The sequence below is a fragment of the Elgaria multicarinata genome, chromosome 7, assembly GCF_023053635.1.
Source record: "Elgaria multicarinata webbii isolate HBS135686 ecotype San Diego chromosome 7, rElgMul1.1.pri, whole genome shotgun sequence".
NCBI classification, from domain to species: Eukaryota; Metazoa; Chordata; class Lepidosauria; order Squamata; family Anguidae; genus Elgaria; species Elgaria multicarinata.
In genome coordinates this window covers 91,934,171-91,953,179 of record NC_086177.1, presented here as the reverse complement: position 1 = coordinate 91,953,179, position 19,009 = coordinate 91,934,171, and the positions used below count along the sequence as shown (strand labels likewise).

The 19,009-nt window shown below is 43.5% G+C and overlaps 2 protein-coding genes across 3 annotated transcripts in view; one reads left to right on the top strand and one right to left on the bottom strand.

Annotated features, from left to right (window-relative positions):
• Positions 1 to 907: 907 nt before the first annotated feature.
• Positions 908 to 9,077, bottom strand: ENY2 (ENY2 transcription and export complex 2 subunit). Of its 2 annotated transcripts, none has more exons than XM_063129905.1 (6): positions 8,968 to 9,077; positions 7,810 to 7,910; positions 6,292 to 6,387; positions 4,493 to 4,563; positions 2,895 to 2,969; positions 908 to 1,251 (listed from the first exon to the last, which is right to left on the bottom strand). In XM_063129905.1, exons 3-6 carry the CDS (start codon positions 6,357 to 6,359, stop codon positions 1,175 to 1,177), a joined length of 291 nt encoding a protein of 96 aa, XP_062985975.1. In that variant the 5' UTR covers positions 6,360 to 6,387; positions 7,810 to 7,910; positions 8,968 to 9,077; the 3' UTR covers positions 908 to 1,174. The 2 variants fall into 2 exon arrangements, with proteins under 2 accessions (XP_062985975.1, XP_062985976.1); XM_063129906.1 differs by having other exon boundaries at positions 6,292 to 6,389; positions 7,814 to 7,910.
• Positions 9,078 to 11,552: 2,475 nt separating this feature from the next.
• Positions 11,553 to 19,009, top strand: part of NUDCD1 (NudC domain containing 1) — a 45,034-nt gene continuing 37,577 nt past the window's right edge. Inside the window, exons 1-2 of the mRNA XM_063131052.1 lie at positions 11,553 to 11,696; positions 18,311 to 18,465. Of these exons, the coding sequence (XP_062987122.1) occupies positions 11,579 to 11,696; positions 18,311 to 18,465 (273 nt within the window). The 5' untranslated portion in view covers positions 11,553 to 11,578. The remainder of the gene's footprint in view (positions 11,697 to 18,310; positions 18,466 to 19,009) is intronic.

Sequence of the window (19,009 nt, the reverse complement as noted above, 5' to 3'; positions counted from 1 at the left end):
AATTTTAAGTTTCTATCTTTCCAGGGATAACTATAAGGCAGAGATGGGTAATATGTTGTCCTCCAGATGCTTTTGGTCTGTTTGACTCAGCATTAAATCTGAGTTAAAAAAATATGTTTTTTTAAAAAAAAATATTTTACTGTTTTAATTCTTACGTTCACCGTTCTGAAATGTTTCAGATATAGAATGGTATTCAGCTTTTGTAAATAACAATTAAAATGTATCTATTTTGCAACCAACTCATAATATGAGGGAATAAGTGGGGTAAGTAAGATTGCAGAATTATTTTGATTAGAACTTCCGGGTTCTCAAATGGATCTTGATATGGGGAGAAGGGGAAAGCTGCAGCACATCCAGAGCATTTTTAGAATGCAGGTTCTTTTTTCTTATACTATTTTAGACCCTGACAGCATAGACTATGAACAGCAGAGGAAGGAAAATTTCATTTCCGAGATTGCTTTCCAGTCTGACAAAGAGTGTTGTAGGCTGGATCAGGTGCTCAGTGTACGGCCAAAATTACATAGCACATCACAGAATCTGACTTCTATTGCCATGGTAACCCCACAGCTCTCAGAAGCCAATTGCTTCGCTTCAAAACGGCATGTCTCTTTAAGGTCATTTTCTTGCTAAGTACTAACTGGTAAAGGAAGTGTCTGTGAAAAGCTAAGAGTAAACAATCTAGCAGTAATTCTGAAATGTGACACTTCCACACACATCCCCATCCTCTCTCCCTTTCAATATCCCATGGCCATTATGCCTCCTTTTCACTCTGCTATTGCACTATTTTGCAGTTAAGACCAAATACTTAGTCTAGCATGTGTTCTATTATTACCATTTCTGTTCGTGCATTTTGAGAGAGACACGTAAAGAGTCATCAGTAGACACGAAAGATATCGACAAGTGCCAGTTAGGTTGAGACACAATGTCCTTTTAATAGCAAGAAATGTAATCTCTTTCCAACGTGCGCCCACAGGATGTTGATTTCATTGCATTTTATGGTTGGGGTTTTTTTTATTAAAATACCAAGATTAAGAAGTCAGTGTAACAAAGGTACACTTTCAGTAACTAAACATTAAAAAAAAATAGTGAACTTTAACCCCAAAGCATGGAAAAATGTCTTCCAGTTTCTGGCATGATTCACTTAACACAGCACAATAAGACTCAAAGGGAAGAATCAAAGGCTGGCGTGTTGGGCAAGGAACGTTCTTATTCTTTGGAGAAGCTCTTTCTTTACACTGTCAGGTACCAAGGCTGAAAGATAAGTTAGGTAGTGGGAAATGGAGTGGGAGAAAGATGTAACAAGTTAAATCAAGGCCACATTGTGTGTTCTGAGTCCAATTTACAAGCATTCCAGTACAAACAGCATTTCTTGTTTTACACACAGACAAACATGGGCAAGGGTGAGTAGAAGGAAGATCTCCAGATGTTTTGGACTTCAACTCCCAGGAGCCCCTGCCATAAGAACATAAGAAGAGCCCTGCTGGATAAGACCAAGGGTCCATCTAGTCCAACACTCTATTCACATAGTGGCCAACCAGCCATCGGCCAGGGATGAACAAGAAGGACATGGTGCAACAGCACCCTCTCACCCATGCTCCCCAGCAACTGGTGCACACAAGCTTACTGCCTTGAATACTGGAGGTAGCACACAACCATCAGGGCTAGTAGCCATTGATAGCCTTTGCCTCCAGGAATTTATCCAACCCCCTTTTAAAGCTGTCCATATTGGTGGCCATCACTACATCTTGTGGTAGTGAGTTCCATAATTTAACTATGTACTGTGTGAAGAAGTCCTTCCTCTTATTTGTCTTAGATCTCCCACCACTACCACTGTTGTCTGTGCCAAAGCAAAAGGCATGTACAAAAGCTGGTTGCGAGGAGGAGGAGGTAGTGAGTTCCATAATTTAACTATGTAGTGTGTGAAGAAGTACTTCCTTTTATTTCTCCTGAATCTTCCACCAATCAGCTTCATGGCCAACATGGCCAATGGTCGGGAATGCTGGGAGTTGAAGCCCAAAATATCTGGAGATCTACTTTCTGTCCACTCCTGCACTGGAGAAATCAGGCTGAAATTCCCCCAGATTTATCCTGACTGCCCCAGCTTAATGGCAACACTTCCCCAACTTAGGATCCACAAAACTGTACACAGGAACTGTATGTACTCTCCAAGATCAAGGGTGCACAACGTTTGCAGCCGTGAGGGCCACATGAGATGCTGGTTCGGGGGCCACATAGATACAAATGCACAAACCAGTGCATTGTAAATACACAAACCAGTGATCCTCACACAGCTCAATCTTTCCTCCCTGCTGCTAGCTGCAGTGGAAAAAGAGCAATCTGAATGTAGATTGCTAGGAGGCAGAAAGAAGGCCTTTCTCTCCACAATCCTGATACAAATCACTTGTTTGTCACTGCTGCTACCAGTGCAGAAGAAGTGATCTATAATCAGAATCACTGAGAGAGGAAATTCAAAGGCAGCAGGACTGGGAGGACACCTTTGGGGTGCACAGCCTGGGTGGTGCAGGTTGTGTACCCCTGTCCTAGATGTAGCCCAGGAAAAATACAAATCCCAGGTCATGGTTTGAGGGCACATGATGCAATGACCTTGCTGAAGCTGAGCCAGTGAGGATCTTGTCAGTGCCTGGATGGGAGGCTGCCAGAGTGCCCCCTACAAGCCATCTTGATTTTTATGATGGAAGAAAGGTGAGATATAAATATATTAAGAGCGCAATCCTATTCATGTGTAGACAGAAAAAAGTCCTACAGCTCCCAGAATTCCCCAGCCAATACTTTTTTCTATCAAAATATGCATAGGATTGCACCTGAAATAAATATAAATGAAATATATACCAATGGTTTATGCACAGCTGACAAAGCAGCGTTGCTTCTCTTACCTCTGCCTTTTGGAGTGATGTCTGCCACCAAATCATCAACCGTGACGTGCTCTAGCCCTTTCTCTTTGATGACATCTAGGTAAGGTCAAGAGAACCACATACAATTTTTAAGAGTTGTTTAGAAGGCAGGCCCACCTGCGATAACAGAACTCAACGCACGTAGAACAGATACTGTTACAGCAGAATCTGAAGTTCATTTACACATTGAATTCTATAATATTCCCTAATAAGAGCACTTATGGCTGCAATCCTATGCAGGTTTAGGTGGAAAAAATCCTACAATTCCCTACATGCCCCAGCCAGCATGGATGGATGGATGCTGGGAGTTGTATGACCTTTAAACATGCATTGGATTGCACTCTTATGTACTTATCTGTGCCAGGATCTCTCTCCCACCCAATAAATAAATAAATGAAGTCTTGTCACTTAGCTCCATGTAGCCATAAGAATTGAGATTTTTTTGAATGGTAGGGCGCTCCCAGTAGCTGTGTATAAGACTGCAACCTCACCCACTATATATCACCATTGTTACCATTGGATATGGTAACATTGCTGCAATTACTTTAAGTTGGGGGCAGGGTTGGGTAGTATTGTTAAAAATTAAAGGAGGGACCTCAATCAAGCCAATAACCTGGTTCACGCTTAACAGCAATCCACAGGTTTAAAAACTGATGTGCTGTCGACATGAGCCTCTTCCACTTTTACTCACAAACCACAGTCTATTCAGCAACCCACGATCGACTTCTGCTGAGCTACCCAGTAGTCTGGGTTCAGATATCACAGGGTTATTTAAACAACCCTGTGATTAATCGATGGCTTGTTGTTGGGTTAAACACTGGGTTCAGACATCATGCTCACCAGGAGCCAATCGTGGGTTGTGGAGTAAAGTGGAAGAGGCAGGTGCGACAGCCAATTGTTTTCTGAACTATGGGTTGTCATTACGTGCAAACAGCCCCAATCTTGAAGTCATCACAAAATATTATAAAATTGAACATGCTGGATGCATAATATTGGGACCGTCACAGGTATGATCAAGAGGGCAACAAATTAAAGCAGCAGTTGGCAACATTTGTAGTACAGACTGCATGTGGTCCCCTTGCACACATGAAGAATTTGGCAGCAAAAAAAGTGGCTGTTTTTAGCATTGTAGAGCACTAACAGCGTCAAAGTTAGGTTGAGAACAAGCTAAATTTAGCATTTTGGAGTGCTACAAAGCAATTTGCTGCCAAATTTCAGAGGGCAAACTGCCAATTTGGGGGAATTGTTTTTGAGACTGCCCACAGACTGTGGCCCACAGGGGAGGGGGGCAAAATGGCCACCTTTGAACTAAAGGTTTTCTATATGGAATTTTTCAGTAGCTGATTATTATCCATCAAAAGACTTAAAACAAATACCTGAAACGAGTAGGGAAATAGAGGATCTGGTTCTACAAGGAATTGGGATTTGGAATGCTATACTTAAAATTACTAGAATGGGAATGCAAGACAGATCGCTGACTTTTCATCTGTTGATGTTTAAAATACAACTATCCAGGCACACATTTTCATGACTTTGCTCCATCATTACATCTGTAATCACTGAGATCAACTGACCATTACCTTTGCAATGTGCCTTCAACTGGTCTTTCCAACCGCATTCAATTAATTTGGCTCTCAGTAATTCCTTAAGACTATAAAAAGACATGGCGTTAGAGGCCTGCTTTGTGTGCGCATATGGGTATCTAATCAGTCAATTCATTTAGGCAACCAGAAAAAGCAAAAACAGGACTTGATTTTCCCCCAATCCGTGTTCCCAGGTTAGGGAAGGCTGCACTACAGTACTTTCTGAAGGATGCCTGGAGGACAGCTAGACATTTTAAGTCCCAGAATATTTGTTGTTTAGGTTAACATACCCTAATCCTTGACTCAACTTGATAGTTTTGCCATCTGTAGCCTACCTTAAGTCTCCTCAAAACTGGGTGAGATATACATTTAAAATACTAAATTACAATCATGATAACGAAGGCTTTCTGCTTCCTGATGTGGAAAATCATTGTATTCTCATTAGCTTAGACTACAATCCTATAGCAGGTTTCCTGTGATTAAGCCCCATTGAACTCAACGGGACTTAATTTGGAACATACATGTACAGAATTGCGCTGTCAGTCGTTCTTCGTTCATATATGGGAGGAGGCAATTTTCACCAATTTCCCCCTCCATCCACAGCCCTCTCTCCCATTATATCCCACACCATCCCCAGGTGTCCCCTTCAGCCCCAGCAGATTGTCGGGGGTGGGGGTGCAGGGGAAGGAGGAGATGGGGAAATCCTATGTGAACTCTGTTTTGTTTAGAAATGGAAAGTTTTCATAGCTCAGAGCCCCCTCCCTCCTGCTACCAACTGTCTCTGGAGAGGCCACCAGTGAGGGAGGAAGCAGCAGCCAGGCACCTCTCCACCGTGCCTGGGTCCAGCTCCAGCTGAGAGCCCCCTCCCTCCTGCTACCAACTGTCTCTGGAGAGGCCACCAGTGAGGGAGGAAGCAGCAGCCAGGCACCGCTCCACCTTGCCTGGGTCCAGCTCCAGCTGAGAGCCCCCTCCCTCCTGCTGTCAACTGTAACTGCTGAACTTTGCAACTAAGACTGTAGTGCCTGAATTTGCTTTCCTTTTCCCCCTCCTCCTCCTCCCTCCCAATCCTCTTTCCTTTTGTGTCATGTCTTTTAGATTGTAAGCCTGTGGGCAGGGACTGTCAAGAAATACTTTTGTAAGCCGCCGTGAGAGCCTTTTTTGGCTGAATGGCGGCATAAAAATCCTTAAATAAATAAATAAATAAATAAAGTTATTATCCAAACCAGTGATCTTGCTAGCAGGATCAAACAGCCCACCTTCATGGCTTAATTAAGCTAAGGTAGGCTACAATGTCTGTGGTAATTTTGAATATTGAACACCTGGCTGCAACTTCTTGTATTGTGCGAATCTGGGGACCATGGATTGTGGGTGGGTTAAACAACCCTCGCATAACCCAGTCTGTTGTTGGGTTATGGGAGGGTTGTTTAACCCGTTGCATAACTGACAGTCCTTGGGTTCGCATGGCATGACAAGCTGCGGCCAGGCATTGAATATGCAAATATCACCCACTGTGGCTTAAACAAACCGCAGTGGATTGTTTTTATCATGTGAACTGGCAGAACATTTCTCTGTAATCATTAAAATGCAATTATTTGCACATCAACTCCTGCCGACTGCTCCTTCTCGGATAATGAAGTCAGGGATGGCTTTCCAGATGTTTTGGCCTACAACTCCCATCAGCCCTAGCCAATGGTGAGGGACACTGAGAGTTGTAGGCCAAAACATCGAGGGAGGCACACGTTGCCCACTTCTCATGTATATTTCTACAGCCAGAATAGGAAACAAAGGCCACCTACCGTTCCCGTTCTCCTGTTTCGATTAGCTTTTGGTTAATAGTTGCTCTCATTTGCGCATCTTTGTTCATTTTCCCCCCAAGCCTGAGTACAACCGATCTCTTTTAAAAAAGAAAGAAAAAACACAGAGGGATCTTACTATCAAAGGACTTCACCTTTCTGCCAAAGCCAGTTGTGCACAATTTGTGACCCGGAAAAGTGAGGGTATCCCAACAGCCAGGAATAGTTACTTGCTGGAGGCTCAATAAACCTCCTGGTTTTGTTTCCTCCTGAAGACTGCAAATACCAGGGAGGCTGTCAAGCCGTGGCAGGCCACAATCCACGGCTGGATGGGCAGTGTTCCATTTAGTGAATCACAAGCTGCCCGGGCCTGCTTTTCTAATGCTTTGTTCACTGGTTCATTGTTTCGAGTCCAAAACAAAACTATTCTTCCCTCAGACGCAAAGACCTCATGAGCAAGACAACAACTTCTTTTGTTGATTTAAGAGCCCTACACAAGTGTCTTTTCTAGTCCAGAACAGTGAGGTCCTATGCAACTGCCACGTTTTACTTACTCTGTACAGCACCATGTTTACTCTGTACAGCACCATGTACATTGATGGTGCTATATAAATTAATAATAATAATAATAATAATAATAATAATAATGGCTTTTATCAGCTCACAACACTTCTGTAGGCCTACATTTCTGTTCCCTATTTTTTGACCATTTTAGCTAATTCTTGGTATATACATTCATTCAATGCAATGATTCCCAAGCAAGCATACATATAAAATTGGAAAAGCTCAGTTTGCAGGTTCCGAGCTTTTCCCAGAGGCCCTGTTTGGATATTTATTCATTACCATTTCTACATGCTGCAGAAACCTGGTCAGGGAAAGGTCAAGGAACTTGCACATTATTTAATTTTAATACAATTCCTATCTTTCCGTACCCAACTAAATGTGACTGCAGGAATGCGGACACTTGGACAGAACTCTACAGGGGTGGCGATGGTGAGCCCCCTTCTACCTCTGCCATCTCTCCCAATGTAAAATTGCCCCAAAGCAGCCATCAGCCAGAAAGGTCTAGTGTACAATACAAAGGTAGGTTCAATACAGGTACCTGTACACACCCACCCTGACTCACTGTAGTAATAGTAAATGTGAGAGGGAATTTAAGTTGGGGAAATAATGCAGATGGGGAAAAAAGATTGAAAACTCCACCTCCAGCCTCAATCTAATCCCCTCCACATCCCTGATGGTAGTTATTAATTAAGAAAACAATTTTTTGTTGTAGCGATCCCATGTAATTTGGCATTGAGCTTCAGCAAAGGCAAACCTTGGATAAGCCAATAGTTTCTTTATCTTGACCCAGAAATGATGCATCTTAAATGAGATCAAGAACTCCCAGGTTCGTTAAACCACACTGGGATATAGAAAGATGGAGGTAAACTGTGAGAGGGCAAGTAGGGGGATACAAGACGGGAGCCAAAAAAAAATCATGTTTTAATGTTTCCCTCCAGAACCAAGAGGACCAGAAACTTACATCTTTTTTAAAAAAAAAACACGAACACACACAATTTTGTTTCTGAAGAGATTCCGGACCTGAGTTTAAGTAAGTACCGACGATCGTGGCACAACTCCTGTACGGGAGAGAAAGTTCATTGTTTTAAACATACCAAGCAATCTCAGTATACCTGAAAAAGTGATTTTGAAGTTTAAAAACAACAGATTTTTTTCTTTCGACATAGTAATGTTTTTTGTGCAATCGCAAACATAGACTTATAAGTTCCGGACAAAGAAAGTTCAGACCCTTAACTGTCAGTTATCCTTTGTACATGCTGCTGGCCCATATCCTAGTTTAATAAGCTAGGATGATGGCTTATCATGGCATCAGAATCAGGCCTCTGATTCAGATGCCATGGGAATTAGGAATTAGACTCATACTCCTTTCCGTCTCCAACTAATCTCCCTCTGCCACACTAGAAGGCACTGGACAAATAAAGGATTGGTTTCTTGCAACCGATACAAAGACTGGTCCCTTGAGTTCTCTGAAACCCACAAGAATTAGAGCAAACAGTGGGTATTTTTGCACTGGGCACTAAGTGCAAAAACAGTTGCTATCGGTGACCAGATTAATGGACCACCAGCCTCACTGAATTCAGTGGGAGTTACTTCCCAGTAAATGTACATCAGGCTGGAGCCTTGAAACTTCTTGCGCTGGTCCTCAGTTTCAGCAACAGCAGTGTTTTTTCTTCTGTGTTTGTGCCAGGCTTTTCCATCCTTATGCTCACCCAATGGGGTTGGACTACAACCACCATCATCTCCAGGGCAGGATGGTGGGACATGTAGTCCAACCTATTTGGAGGGCCTAAGGATGGAGAAGAATGTTCTCATTAGATCAATTTTGGAAAGAGCCCATGTATATCAGCCTGGAATAAAGCTGACCCACATCTAGACGCCATCATTTTTAATGGGGTGCCTGGCAGGTCATCCGTAGCCTACTGAGAGCCTTCCTATTCGATGCACAAGGGGTGAAGAGAGACTTTTTAAAAGAGAGAGAGAGACTTTCTTAGCCACACCAAGCGAATGGAAAAGGGGGATCAGAAATGTTAGGGAAAGGTCACCACTTCCAGTCCATAGGGAGTCCAAAGCCCGCGCGAGACCTCCACTTTCATCCCCCACTCACAGACGGATTACCTGTCCCGCAGGCAACTGGATTCCTCCCTTTCTTCTTCTGCGAGGCGACCCAGACCCAAACCAGCCTCGAACTCGCGACACCGTCGCAGTCTCCCGGGCGCCCAAGACTTAGCCCAACATTAAAAAAAGAAGAAGAAAGGGGAGGGACCCACCCACGTAACGCCCTGCCTCAACCGTCGCAGGGATACTCGGGAAATGTAGTCCTTGACTACATATCACTAATCCATGGTCCCCTTAACAAAACTACAATTCCCAGAACACCATTCTCTGCAGCCGTCTTTACACCTCCTTCCAGAGTCCTCAAAAATAAAACTACGTCTCCCATCATTCTTTTCTGCGCATTCTTACGTCTGGCGTTACCGGGTCCTGTGTCTATAAAGAAGGAAATCTAATAGCCCTAAAGCGTAATACCTTTATTAGGCTGACTTAAAAGATCACAGAAAATGTGCAACTTTTCAACATGTCCAATTCTATGTATGCGTATTCAGAAGTAAGTCCAACTGAGTTGCGTTGTGTTTAATAAGTAAATATGCTTAGGATTGTAGCCTCCCTGTACCACCACTGTTTCCTATTATATGTATTCCTTTTATTACATTTCTGTATCCCCCGGTTTTGGCATGGTATGTTCATCTATAGCAAAAGCTGTTTGTATGTAAGTGAATGGCACATAAGGCGAGTCTGTTTCATCTAAATAGTGGCTTTGGGCTGTAAAGTGAATTAACAATTTGCATTTTACAAATTTGCCCAATTTACAGAGCAATCCTATAGGTATCAACTCAAAAGTAGGTTCCATTGAATTTCATGGGATTTGTTCCCAAGTAATTGCCTATGGCCCCTGTTAGGGAAATTCCCCTAACCTGATAGGAAAGGGACAACTTCACAACCGGTCCAGAAACAGAGAGTCCTTTATTATACTGTGTACACAGGAGACAGCTCTTACCTCATACAAACCGATGGCAGAGACTCTCTACCCATCAGTCATATCAGCATACATTTATACTCCATCCAAGTTGCTCTAATGAAGTCATACTTTTCCCTCCTCCCTCCTGTGACTGATCACAAGTCCCATACATGTTCCATATTCAGAAACCCATTCTTACATAAACAATGCCATATTTTGGCAGCCTGTGACCAGTACAAAAGGTTGCATTCTGTTCCTTGATAAGCACCTCAAGGAGAAATAAGGATTCTAGAGTATGCTCTGACCCTTCAGAAATCCCTGGTTGGAGGGCTTTCAATGGTAAATAGATTAAATAATGCGCATCTCCAAGTCTGTATTTCAAGAAATCAGGACAACCTTGGAGATCTCTGTATCTTGATGTTGGTGGGGGCTAGAGGGAAAGTGTCAAGAGTGTGTTTGAGCAATTTATTCACATTAAATTGAGGGGCTTTAACAGGGGCATTTTCAGGTTACCCTGTCACCCCATTCAGAAGACACCTTAAACCACAGCTTTAACCACGGTGGTTACGCCAGAAAGCCAGCCTGTGTTCAGAAGACACCTTAAACCACAGCTGGTTAAGCCAGAAAGCCTCATTCACCATGGTTAAAGCCATGGTTTAAGCTGTCTTCTGAACACAGCCTGACTTTCTGTCTTAACCACCGTGGTTAAAGCCATGGTTTAAAGTGTCTTCTGAACAGGGCCTATATATATCCTGACACATATTTATATAGTTGTAGGACTTATTTCTAAGCATCCATAAGATTGCACCCTACTAGGGAGTAGATTTTTATTTTTATTTATTTATTTATTTAAGGATTTTTATGCCGCCATTCAGCCAAAAAAGGCTCTCACGGCGGCTTACAAAAGTATTTCTTGACAGTCCCTGCCCACAGGCTTACAATCTAAAAGACATGACACAAAAGGAAAGGGGACTGGGAGGGAGGAGGAGGAGGGGGGAAAGGAAAGCAAATTTAGGCACTACAATCTTAGTTGTAAAGTTCAGCAGTTACAGATGACAGCAGGAGGGAGGGGGCTCTGAGCTGGAGCTGGACCCAGGCATGGTGGAGAGGTGCCTGGCTGCTGCTTCCTCCCTCACTGGTGGCCTCTGCAGAGACAGTTGGTAGCAGGAGGGAGGGAGCTCTCAGCTGGAGCAGATTCCATTGCACTCAGTAGGATTTACTTCTTTTCTTTTTTAAAAATGTTTTTAATACATCCAACCAATACAACAATACAATATAAAACAATGCCCCATAATGCACAATATAAAGTAAACAATTTAATAAACATATGTTCTAACTTAATTCCCTTTAACATAATCATAATTAACATAAGTGTGCTCCCTCCAACCACGGGATCTTATTCATATTTCCAAAATCTCATTACTTCTTTAGTTGGATTTACTTCTGAGGAAACATGCATAGGACTGTATGGCAAAAACATCCTTTTCATATTCTACCCCATCCCACCCCGGATCGAACTAGTGGAGACGCACAAAGTCGGAGGCGCTAAAAAACAAACCCAAAAAAACTACCTTTCCCAGCATGCCTTCGTACCGACCGCAGATTCATACCCAGGAGCCTTAGCGTTTGCTGCCTTCTCAGCGTGGCTGCGTCAGGGACGTCCGCTTTTCAACAAGAACTTTATTGGCCGCCTCTTGACGGACAACAGGCATGGAGGCGGCTGCGAACTGCTCCCTGCGCGTCAAGCGGCTGCTCTTGGACCCCAAGTTTGAGGGCTACAAGCTGTCGCTGGAGCCGCTGGCCTGCTACCAAGTGGGGCTGGACTCCCGTGAGTGCTGGGGGACAGGGAAGGGGGCCTCTTCGTTGCTCTGGGGAGGGGCAAAACACGGGCTAGGGGACCACCCTACCTAAAGCAAACCCCATCTAAGACCATGCCTAAATTTCTCCCCCACATCACCGCCACTTTTTCTTTTCTTGCTATATTTCTAGGAAAAAAGAAGAGTAAAAACATAAGAAATAAAATAATTAGAATAATGCAAGCAATTTATGATGGGTCTCCCATTATTGAGTCCAAACCTCCAGCAGGCCTCAAACCTAAAGCTTCTTGGGTGAGGAGGAAGCATTACCTCTGGGCATCTCTCTATGGGGCAGGAAATGGCCTGGAAGGCTTGTATGTGTGGATTTCTGTAAGTTTATTTCAGGTGCAACCCCATGCGTGTTTAGACAGGGAAAGGTCCTACCAACACCCAGCATTCTGGCTGGGGAATGCTGGGAGTTGTAGGACCTTTTTTCTGTCTAAACATGCATGGGATTTCATCCTTATTTGATTTTAATCCACCCAGTAACAAACGTTTTCTGGCCAAATCATAGACAGTTGAGGAAATAGAATAAATAAAATACCGTACAGACATTTGAGAAGATAAAATACCATGCTGTTTGTTTTATGTACCACTATGGTCTATCCATAGGAAAGGTCTATCCATTAAAGGAAGGGTGCAGATTCTCTTTCAGGACGAGGGTCGAATTCCATTCAGAGAAGGTTTTGGAAGCCACATGGTAAATGCAAAAGGAGCACAGGCAAAATTGCCAAAAATACCATCATGTTTTAGCTCAAACTTTTGTAGCTTTTTCTGTGTTCTGTGGTACATTCTCCCCTTTCCTCAAACATATTTTCTGACTGTATCCTCACTTGTTGCAAGCTGCTGCTGCTGTTAACAGGGTTTGCTGCCGGCCAGCAGCTGGCTGCCTTTTTTATTTTTAAATTTCTTTTTTTAAAAAAGCTTGTTTACAATTGTCACAAGTTTCTCTACTCTAACATTAGGGTGAGTGTTGTGGGCGGTGGACACTACTTCACCCATTCACACTTCTCACTTATATACATTAGCAGAATTTTGTACAGTAAAAGAGCATAGTGGCAGTAAATGTAGGCCAGGATGTTTAAAGCTAGCTATTTATGTTTACATAGAAGAAAGCCCAACAATTCCCAGCATCTCTCTAGCTTCGGCTATTGGGTGATATAATAATGTAATAAATAAATAAATAAAATATGCTGACTGGGGAATGCTGGGAATTGTAGGCCTTTTTTCTGTCAAAACATGCTTAAGATTGTGCCCTAAATTATAGGAAGCTAACTTATACTGGAGTAAGTTTATATTGTCTACATCAGCCTTCCTTTGCCTGGCACCCTCCAGATGTATTGGACTACAGTGCCAATCATCCCCAGCCACTGTGGTACCAGTTTGGAGAAGGCTGGTGTATACTTACTGGTAGCAGCTTTCCAGATTTTCAGAGTCTTCCCCAGTCCTTCTGGAGATGGCTGCAGATTGAACCTGGAATGCATGCTGGACGCCTGAGTTACAGCCCTTCTGTCTCCAATAAGAACATAAGAAGTGCTGTGCTGGATCAGACCAAGGGTCCATCTAGTCCAGCACTCTGTTCACACAGTGGCCAGCCACCTGTTGCTCAGGACCCACAAGCAGGGTGTGGTGCAACAGCACCCTCCCACCCACATCCCCCAGCAACTGGTGTATATAGGCTTGCTGCCTTTGACCCTGGAGGTAGCACACAACCACCAGGACCAGTAGCCATTGACAGTCTTCTCCATTATGGAAGTTCTGGGCAAATAAAGGTTTTGCTTCATGTTGGAAGGATTTCAAGCTTGACAGTAGGCAAGCTTTCTGGGAAGATCATGCCACATATGAGGGCCCACAAGAGACTCCTTTTCCTTGTGTGTCATGTCTTTATTAGACTGTAAGCCTGAGGGCAGGGACTGTCTTTTTTGCTAAGTGTAAGCCACTCCGAGAGCCTTTTTTGGCCGAGGAGCGGGGTATAAATATGATAAATAAATTAAATAAGAGAGGTGGCTGTTTCTCTGGTCCCCTCCCCACCACCTAGCTTCAGAAGGCAGGGAGACCTAGATGAGGTCCTTTGATGAGTGTAAGTGGGACCCATTTTTAATTTTTTACGATGTATAATTGTGTGTGTCTTTTTCTTCCTGTATCCTTCCCTCTCTGCCTTACCCATCTACCTTTTCTTTTAAACACACCTTTACAAAATGATGGTGCCACCGGTTTGATACACCTTCTTGTTCCTGATCCACCAATTGAAGATCAACCTTTTATATCTGTATAGCTCCTGTATGCTGATTGTGTAGAACTGCTGTGGCAGTATATGGCTTTTCTTTTCTTTTCTTTTTAAAAAAGTGCCAGGTTATATTATTTAATATGGGTGGTTTTATTTTTCTAAATAGCTTTACATGATGCTTTTAGAATGGTAGTATAGAGGTGTCTGCAGATGGAGAGCTCCTAGCACACTATCCATCAAAAGGCATTGTGCATTTAGTTTGCCTTTTCCTACTTAATGGATTGTTTTTCTGGTAAGAAAAAAGATGGAAGAGCAGTCAGAAAGCACCGGTTACAAATTGAACTGTTGTCTAGATTTTTCCCCTTCCCCTGAAAAATTCCATCTTTGAGGCAGGATAAAACTGCATCTGGAAGCACTGTAGGGATTTTTTAAAACAAATAGGGTTCATCCACCTCTCTTTCTTATTGCTTAAATTGATGCAACCCGTTTTTTCTTGGATGAAAACAATGCAAGTTTTATTAAAGTAGCCTCTGAAAGGATGAAGTGGGCTGACCACTAGCCTTCCCTAACCTCCATCTCAGCCATGATGGGGTTGCAGTCAAGCGTGTCTGGAGAGAATCCCGTTGAAGAAGGCTGCTCTGATGCCACATACCACAGTGTTGTAGGTTTGTAGTAGTGAGTTAAAGGGTCAGTTCAGGCAACATGCTAATCAACGCAGTGTGAAAACTCCACTCAGCGGTTGAGTTTTTAGGGGGTACTCCTCACACATGTTCTAACTCCACCATTGTGTGACTGTGGGCTACCGTGGAGTTAAGTAAAATCCATTGCGATGTTTGATCAACAGTTCCTCCACCCTCTCTCCTCCCCTGGTCCTCCCAATGGTATCCCATCAGCCATTGCTGGGGAAAAAACCCAATCCTGGCAGCTCTCCTAGAGCTGCACTCACTCCTTTTGCCACTCTTGCCAGGGAACTCTGTAGCCAGTGGGAAAAGTCAACACAATGCAGCGAAAACCCCACAACGGTTGTTCAGGAACTCTCTTCTGCACAGTGTGAATATTCTGTGTGGAGTGTTTCCAAAAAAAAACCCCCACCACTCCACTGTGGGTTGGAGTTTTTCCACCTGACAATACATTTCTCAGTGGTGGTGTAAAAACTCTATCATGGAGTTCTGGATAAGAAAAGATTGAGGGGGAGACATGATAGCACTCTTCAAATACTTGAAAAGTTGTCACAAGTCCAGAGTGCAGGACTTGGAATAATGGGCTCAAGTTATAGGAAGCCAGATTCCGGCTGGACATCAGAAAAACTTCCTGACTGTTAGAGCAGTATGATAATGGAACAAGTTACCTAGGGAGGTTGTGGGCTCTCCCACACTAGAGACCTTCAAGAGGCAGCTGGACAACCATCTGTCAGGTATGCTTTAAGGTGGATTCCTGCATTGAGCAGGGGGTTGGGCTCGATGGCCTTATAGGCCCCTTCCAGCTCTATGATTCTAACCACCATTGAGAAACGTGTTGTCTGAGCTGAGCCAAAGACAACTACATTTTAAAACTTTCTTTAAAAAATTTGGGGGTTCTACTAAACATTCAAATGTAAAAGTGGGGATTGAGCTACAAGCATAGTAACTATTAGGGATGTGCTCCGCTCCGATTAGGAGCGTAGAAGCAGTAGCGGATTGGCCTGCTCCGCCTTACCCAGAGGCGGAGTAGGAGCGGACCGCGGACCCCCTAGAAGCAAGGCGAAGAGAAGCGCCCATTTTTCGGAGCTCCGAGTTCAGGCGGAGCGCTCCGGTCGCCATCTTGAAAACATTTCGCCATAGGATTGCATTGCGGCAAATAATCGCGCATAACTACGTTGTTTTTGAAGCTATCATTCTGGAAATTCTTGTGCACAGAGAGTCGTGGATGGGGGTCATTTTGAGACCACTCTCAACTTTCTGCGTTGTCTGGGTCGCGGGCTATATTTTTGTGAAAATCGGGTCAACCGCGCGGCTCAAACTGCGTTTTCGGCTTTTCGCCCATAGGATTGCATTGAGGGAAAGAATCGGGGATAACTGGGGGGGGGGTTTAAGCTATCGTTCTGGAAATTCTTGTGCACAGAGAGTCGTGGATGGGGGTCATTTTGAGACCACTCTCAACTTTCTGCATCGTACGGGTCGCGGGCTAGACGTTTTTAAAAAATCGGCGGGAAAAATACCTTTTTCAAAGGGCTGAGGGGCAGAGTCAGCTCCCGGTCATGATGATCCCAAAGTTGGAGGAGGGCATAGGCAAAACAGGTAACTTGGGATTCTGGGAAACTTCTCTTTCTTCATCTGAACGGGCTTTTCCCCGTGTTTTTTAACACAGTAGCCCCACCAAATGCACAAACACAACCTGAAATCATATACTAAGCCAAGAATAAGAGATAGAAACACAGCACTGCTCCCCACCCTAACCTTGGTGAACAACTGAATCGATGTGGTGCAAGGGGATGAGCTCCCCTAGGGCATCTCATCGTGGACGTGCCCCCACTCTCTCCTGCACTGGAAGGCCATAGAGCCTTCCAAAGAGAGTAAAACGGTGGAGCAATGCCTATCATGAGTTGAAGTGAATGGTCACTTTTCAGTGGTGGAGCAATGCCTGTTCTGAGTCGAAGTGAGCGTTTTACTTCTTCTCGGAGCTGTGGCTGTCAGTGTCTTGAACTGGCAGCTACTTCCCCCTCCCCCGGGCACGTCCCCCTATTGCTGGTAAAAGACAGATATAGCCTTTTAAAAAAAGTTCTTCTTGTTGTTTATTGAGCAACACTGCTGCTTTTAATTCCACCCCTCCTTTGTTTATTTGTTTATTTATTCCATTTTATATGCATTACTGGCTTATCCTTGGCTCACTTCCTTATGCCCCCAGAAATGCCAGCTGCATGCCTGCCTGCCTTCCCTCCCTCCTCCCCTGCCCACCTCGCAGGGATGTTGTGTGTGGGGTGCCCGATTTTCAAAAATTCGCCAAAAATCAGGGGATGATGGGATTGCTTTGAAACTTGGCATGCGTGTGTATATCCCCATGAGGTGTCATGGTGCCAAACATGAGGTTTCTAACTTGAACAGAAAAAAAGTTGTATAATTTTTTAGCTTTCAATGCAAGCCTATGGGGGGGGGAAACGGAGCTCCGGATCCGGATCCGGAGCTCCGGGCGGAGCGGAAGTGGGCGGAGCGGGGGCGGGGCGGAGCGGCCCGATCCGGAAAATGGCGGATCTGCAAGTGAAGCGGAGCGGGGGGGTCTGTGCACACCCCTAGTAACTATGATAATAATATGGGCCCTAAAATTTCACAACTGTTTTATAACTATGTTAATACGCTGTGGCAGGTTGAATCCACAGGGTGGCAGTGCAAGCAAAGATTTGTCTTGGGTAGCATAGTGATTTACTAAGGATGATGGAAAGAGAAATTTGGACATTGCTGCATCTCAGTGTAAACTGCAGAGTGCAGGGACTATATAAGAGCCACTAAGGCTACACCCCAGAATTTTACAGCTTTTAACCTGGCAAGTCATCTGACTGATCCTTAGCAAGGAGAGGAGTCCTAGAGGCTCATAGATTGACTTAGCACTAGCAAGGGAAACCCTGGGGTTTCTCTTGCTAGTGAATCCCTTCTTTATCTCAGATTTCTCATCACAGACTGGTGATAAGGAAGAGATAGGCAATGCTACCGTAGTGGCAGGTGCAGTTAGCACATCAAAGGATAGGCATAAGAAATTGTTCAGATACAAGGGAACCTGATTTGGTAGTCCAGTGATCCTCACAATAGGACCTTCACTATTCCTGTATGTGTGTTGTTTACCATATGTGAGTACAGTCCTTCTGTACTTTTATTACTTCTGAAGGAAATTGAAGTATAATTATGGGGAAGCTGGAATGACCTGTTCCCAGGCAAAAAGGCTCTGAAGGTCTGCCAGCTTCTAGTACCACTCCGTTGCATCTTTTCTTCACATATTTTTTGCGGGGTGGGTGGACGGAAGCTTTGAAGATGATAGGAAACCCTTTCCAAAATTAAACCTTTTACAAAATTACGTCTTAAACTCTTTACAAAATTACATCTTCCACAGACATAAGTCAAAGGCACCAGATGATTCTTTCTTGCTTATCAGACCTGCTTCAGTGTATTTATTTAACTTTTTTGTGGGGGGGGGGCAAACATCTCAATCCAGCAGATCGCAGGCTTAAAAAGCAGTTCTATTTTTCAAGGCAACTATTTATTTTGAACCGAAGTCCCTAAGATTAGCCAGTGTAATTGTCTATTAAATATAATAATTATCATTTAGTTTTGAATAACCATCAGTTTAAAATGGTTTACCTGGTCTCCTCTTTTTCTCGTTTTCCCCACCCAGCGGTAGCAGAAGTCAAACTTCGAGATGATCAGTACACCTTGGATCACATGCGTGCCTTTGGCATGTATAACTACCTACATCTTGATTCCTGGTACCAAGATAATATTTATTATGTTGATCAACTTGGAAGAGTCATGAATTTAAGTGTTACTCTGGTAAGATTACAGCAAAAATAATAATGATGCCCAGATTCACTTCTCATGATGTGTACAAGGACCACACCATAATTTTTCAGCAAAACTATAAATTCTTCATGGTTTATACACAAATCAGTTCCGCCTAGCTCAAAGGTTTGCTTTTTCTTTCTCCCTTCGCTCAATTAAATAATTTGTTAATTTTGTCTAGCAATTTGTAAACATCCTTTAATAGTGAGAGAGGATGAGAAATGCCATTTAGAGGTGATCAGGATTTTTGCTGTAGTTAGACCATTGCACAATAAAATGTCCTCTTTCCTTATGGGTTCTCTGTAAACCCCAACAAGATATTTAGAAGGAGTAAAGGAAACTTCATAGCTAGTTAATCAGCTTCATTGTATATGCAAGATTATCCCCCCTCCAAAAATTAATAATATGTATTTGGACATCTTGGCTTTCTGTCATTTTTATTGATATGGATTAAGGTGCCAAAATATGCTTCATCAAGATGCTGCTGGGCATCTTGTAAAAAGAAAAAAGATGAACCCAAATGTCCTCTGTGGTA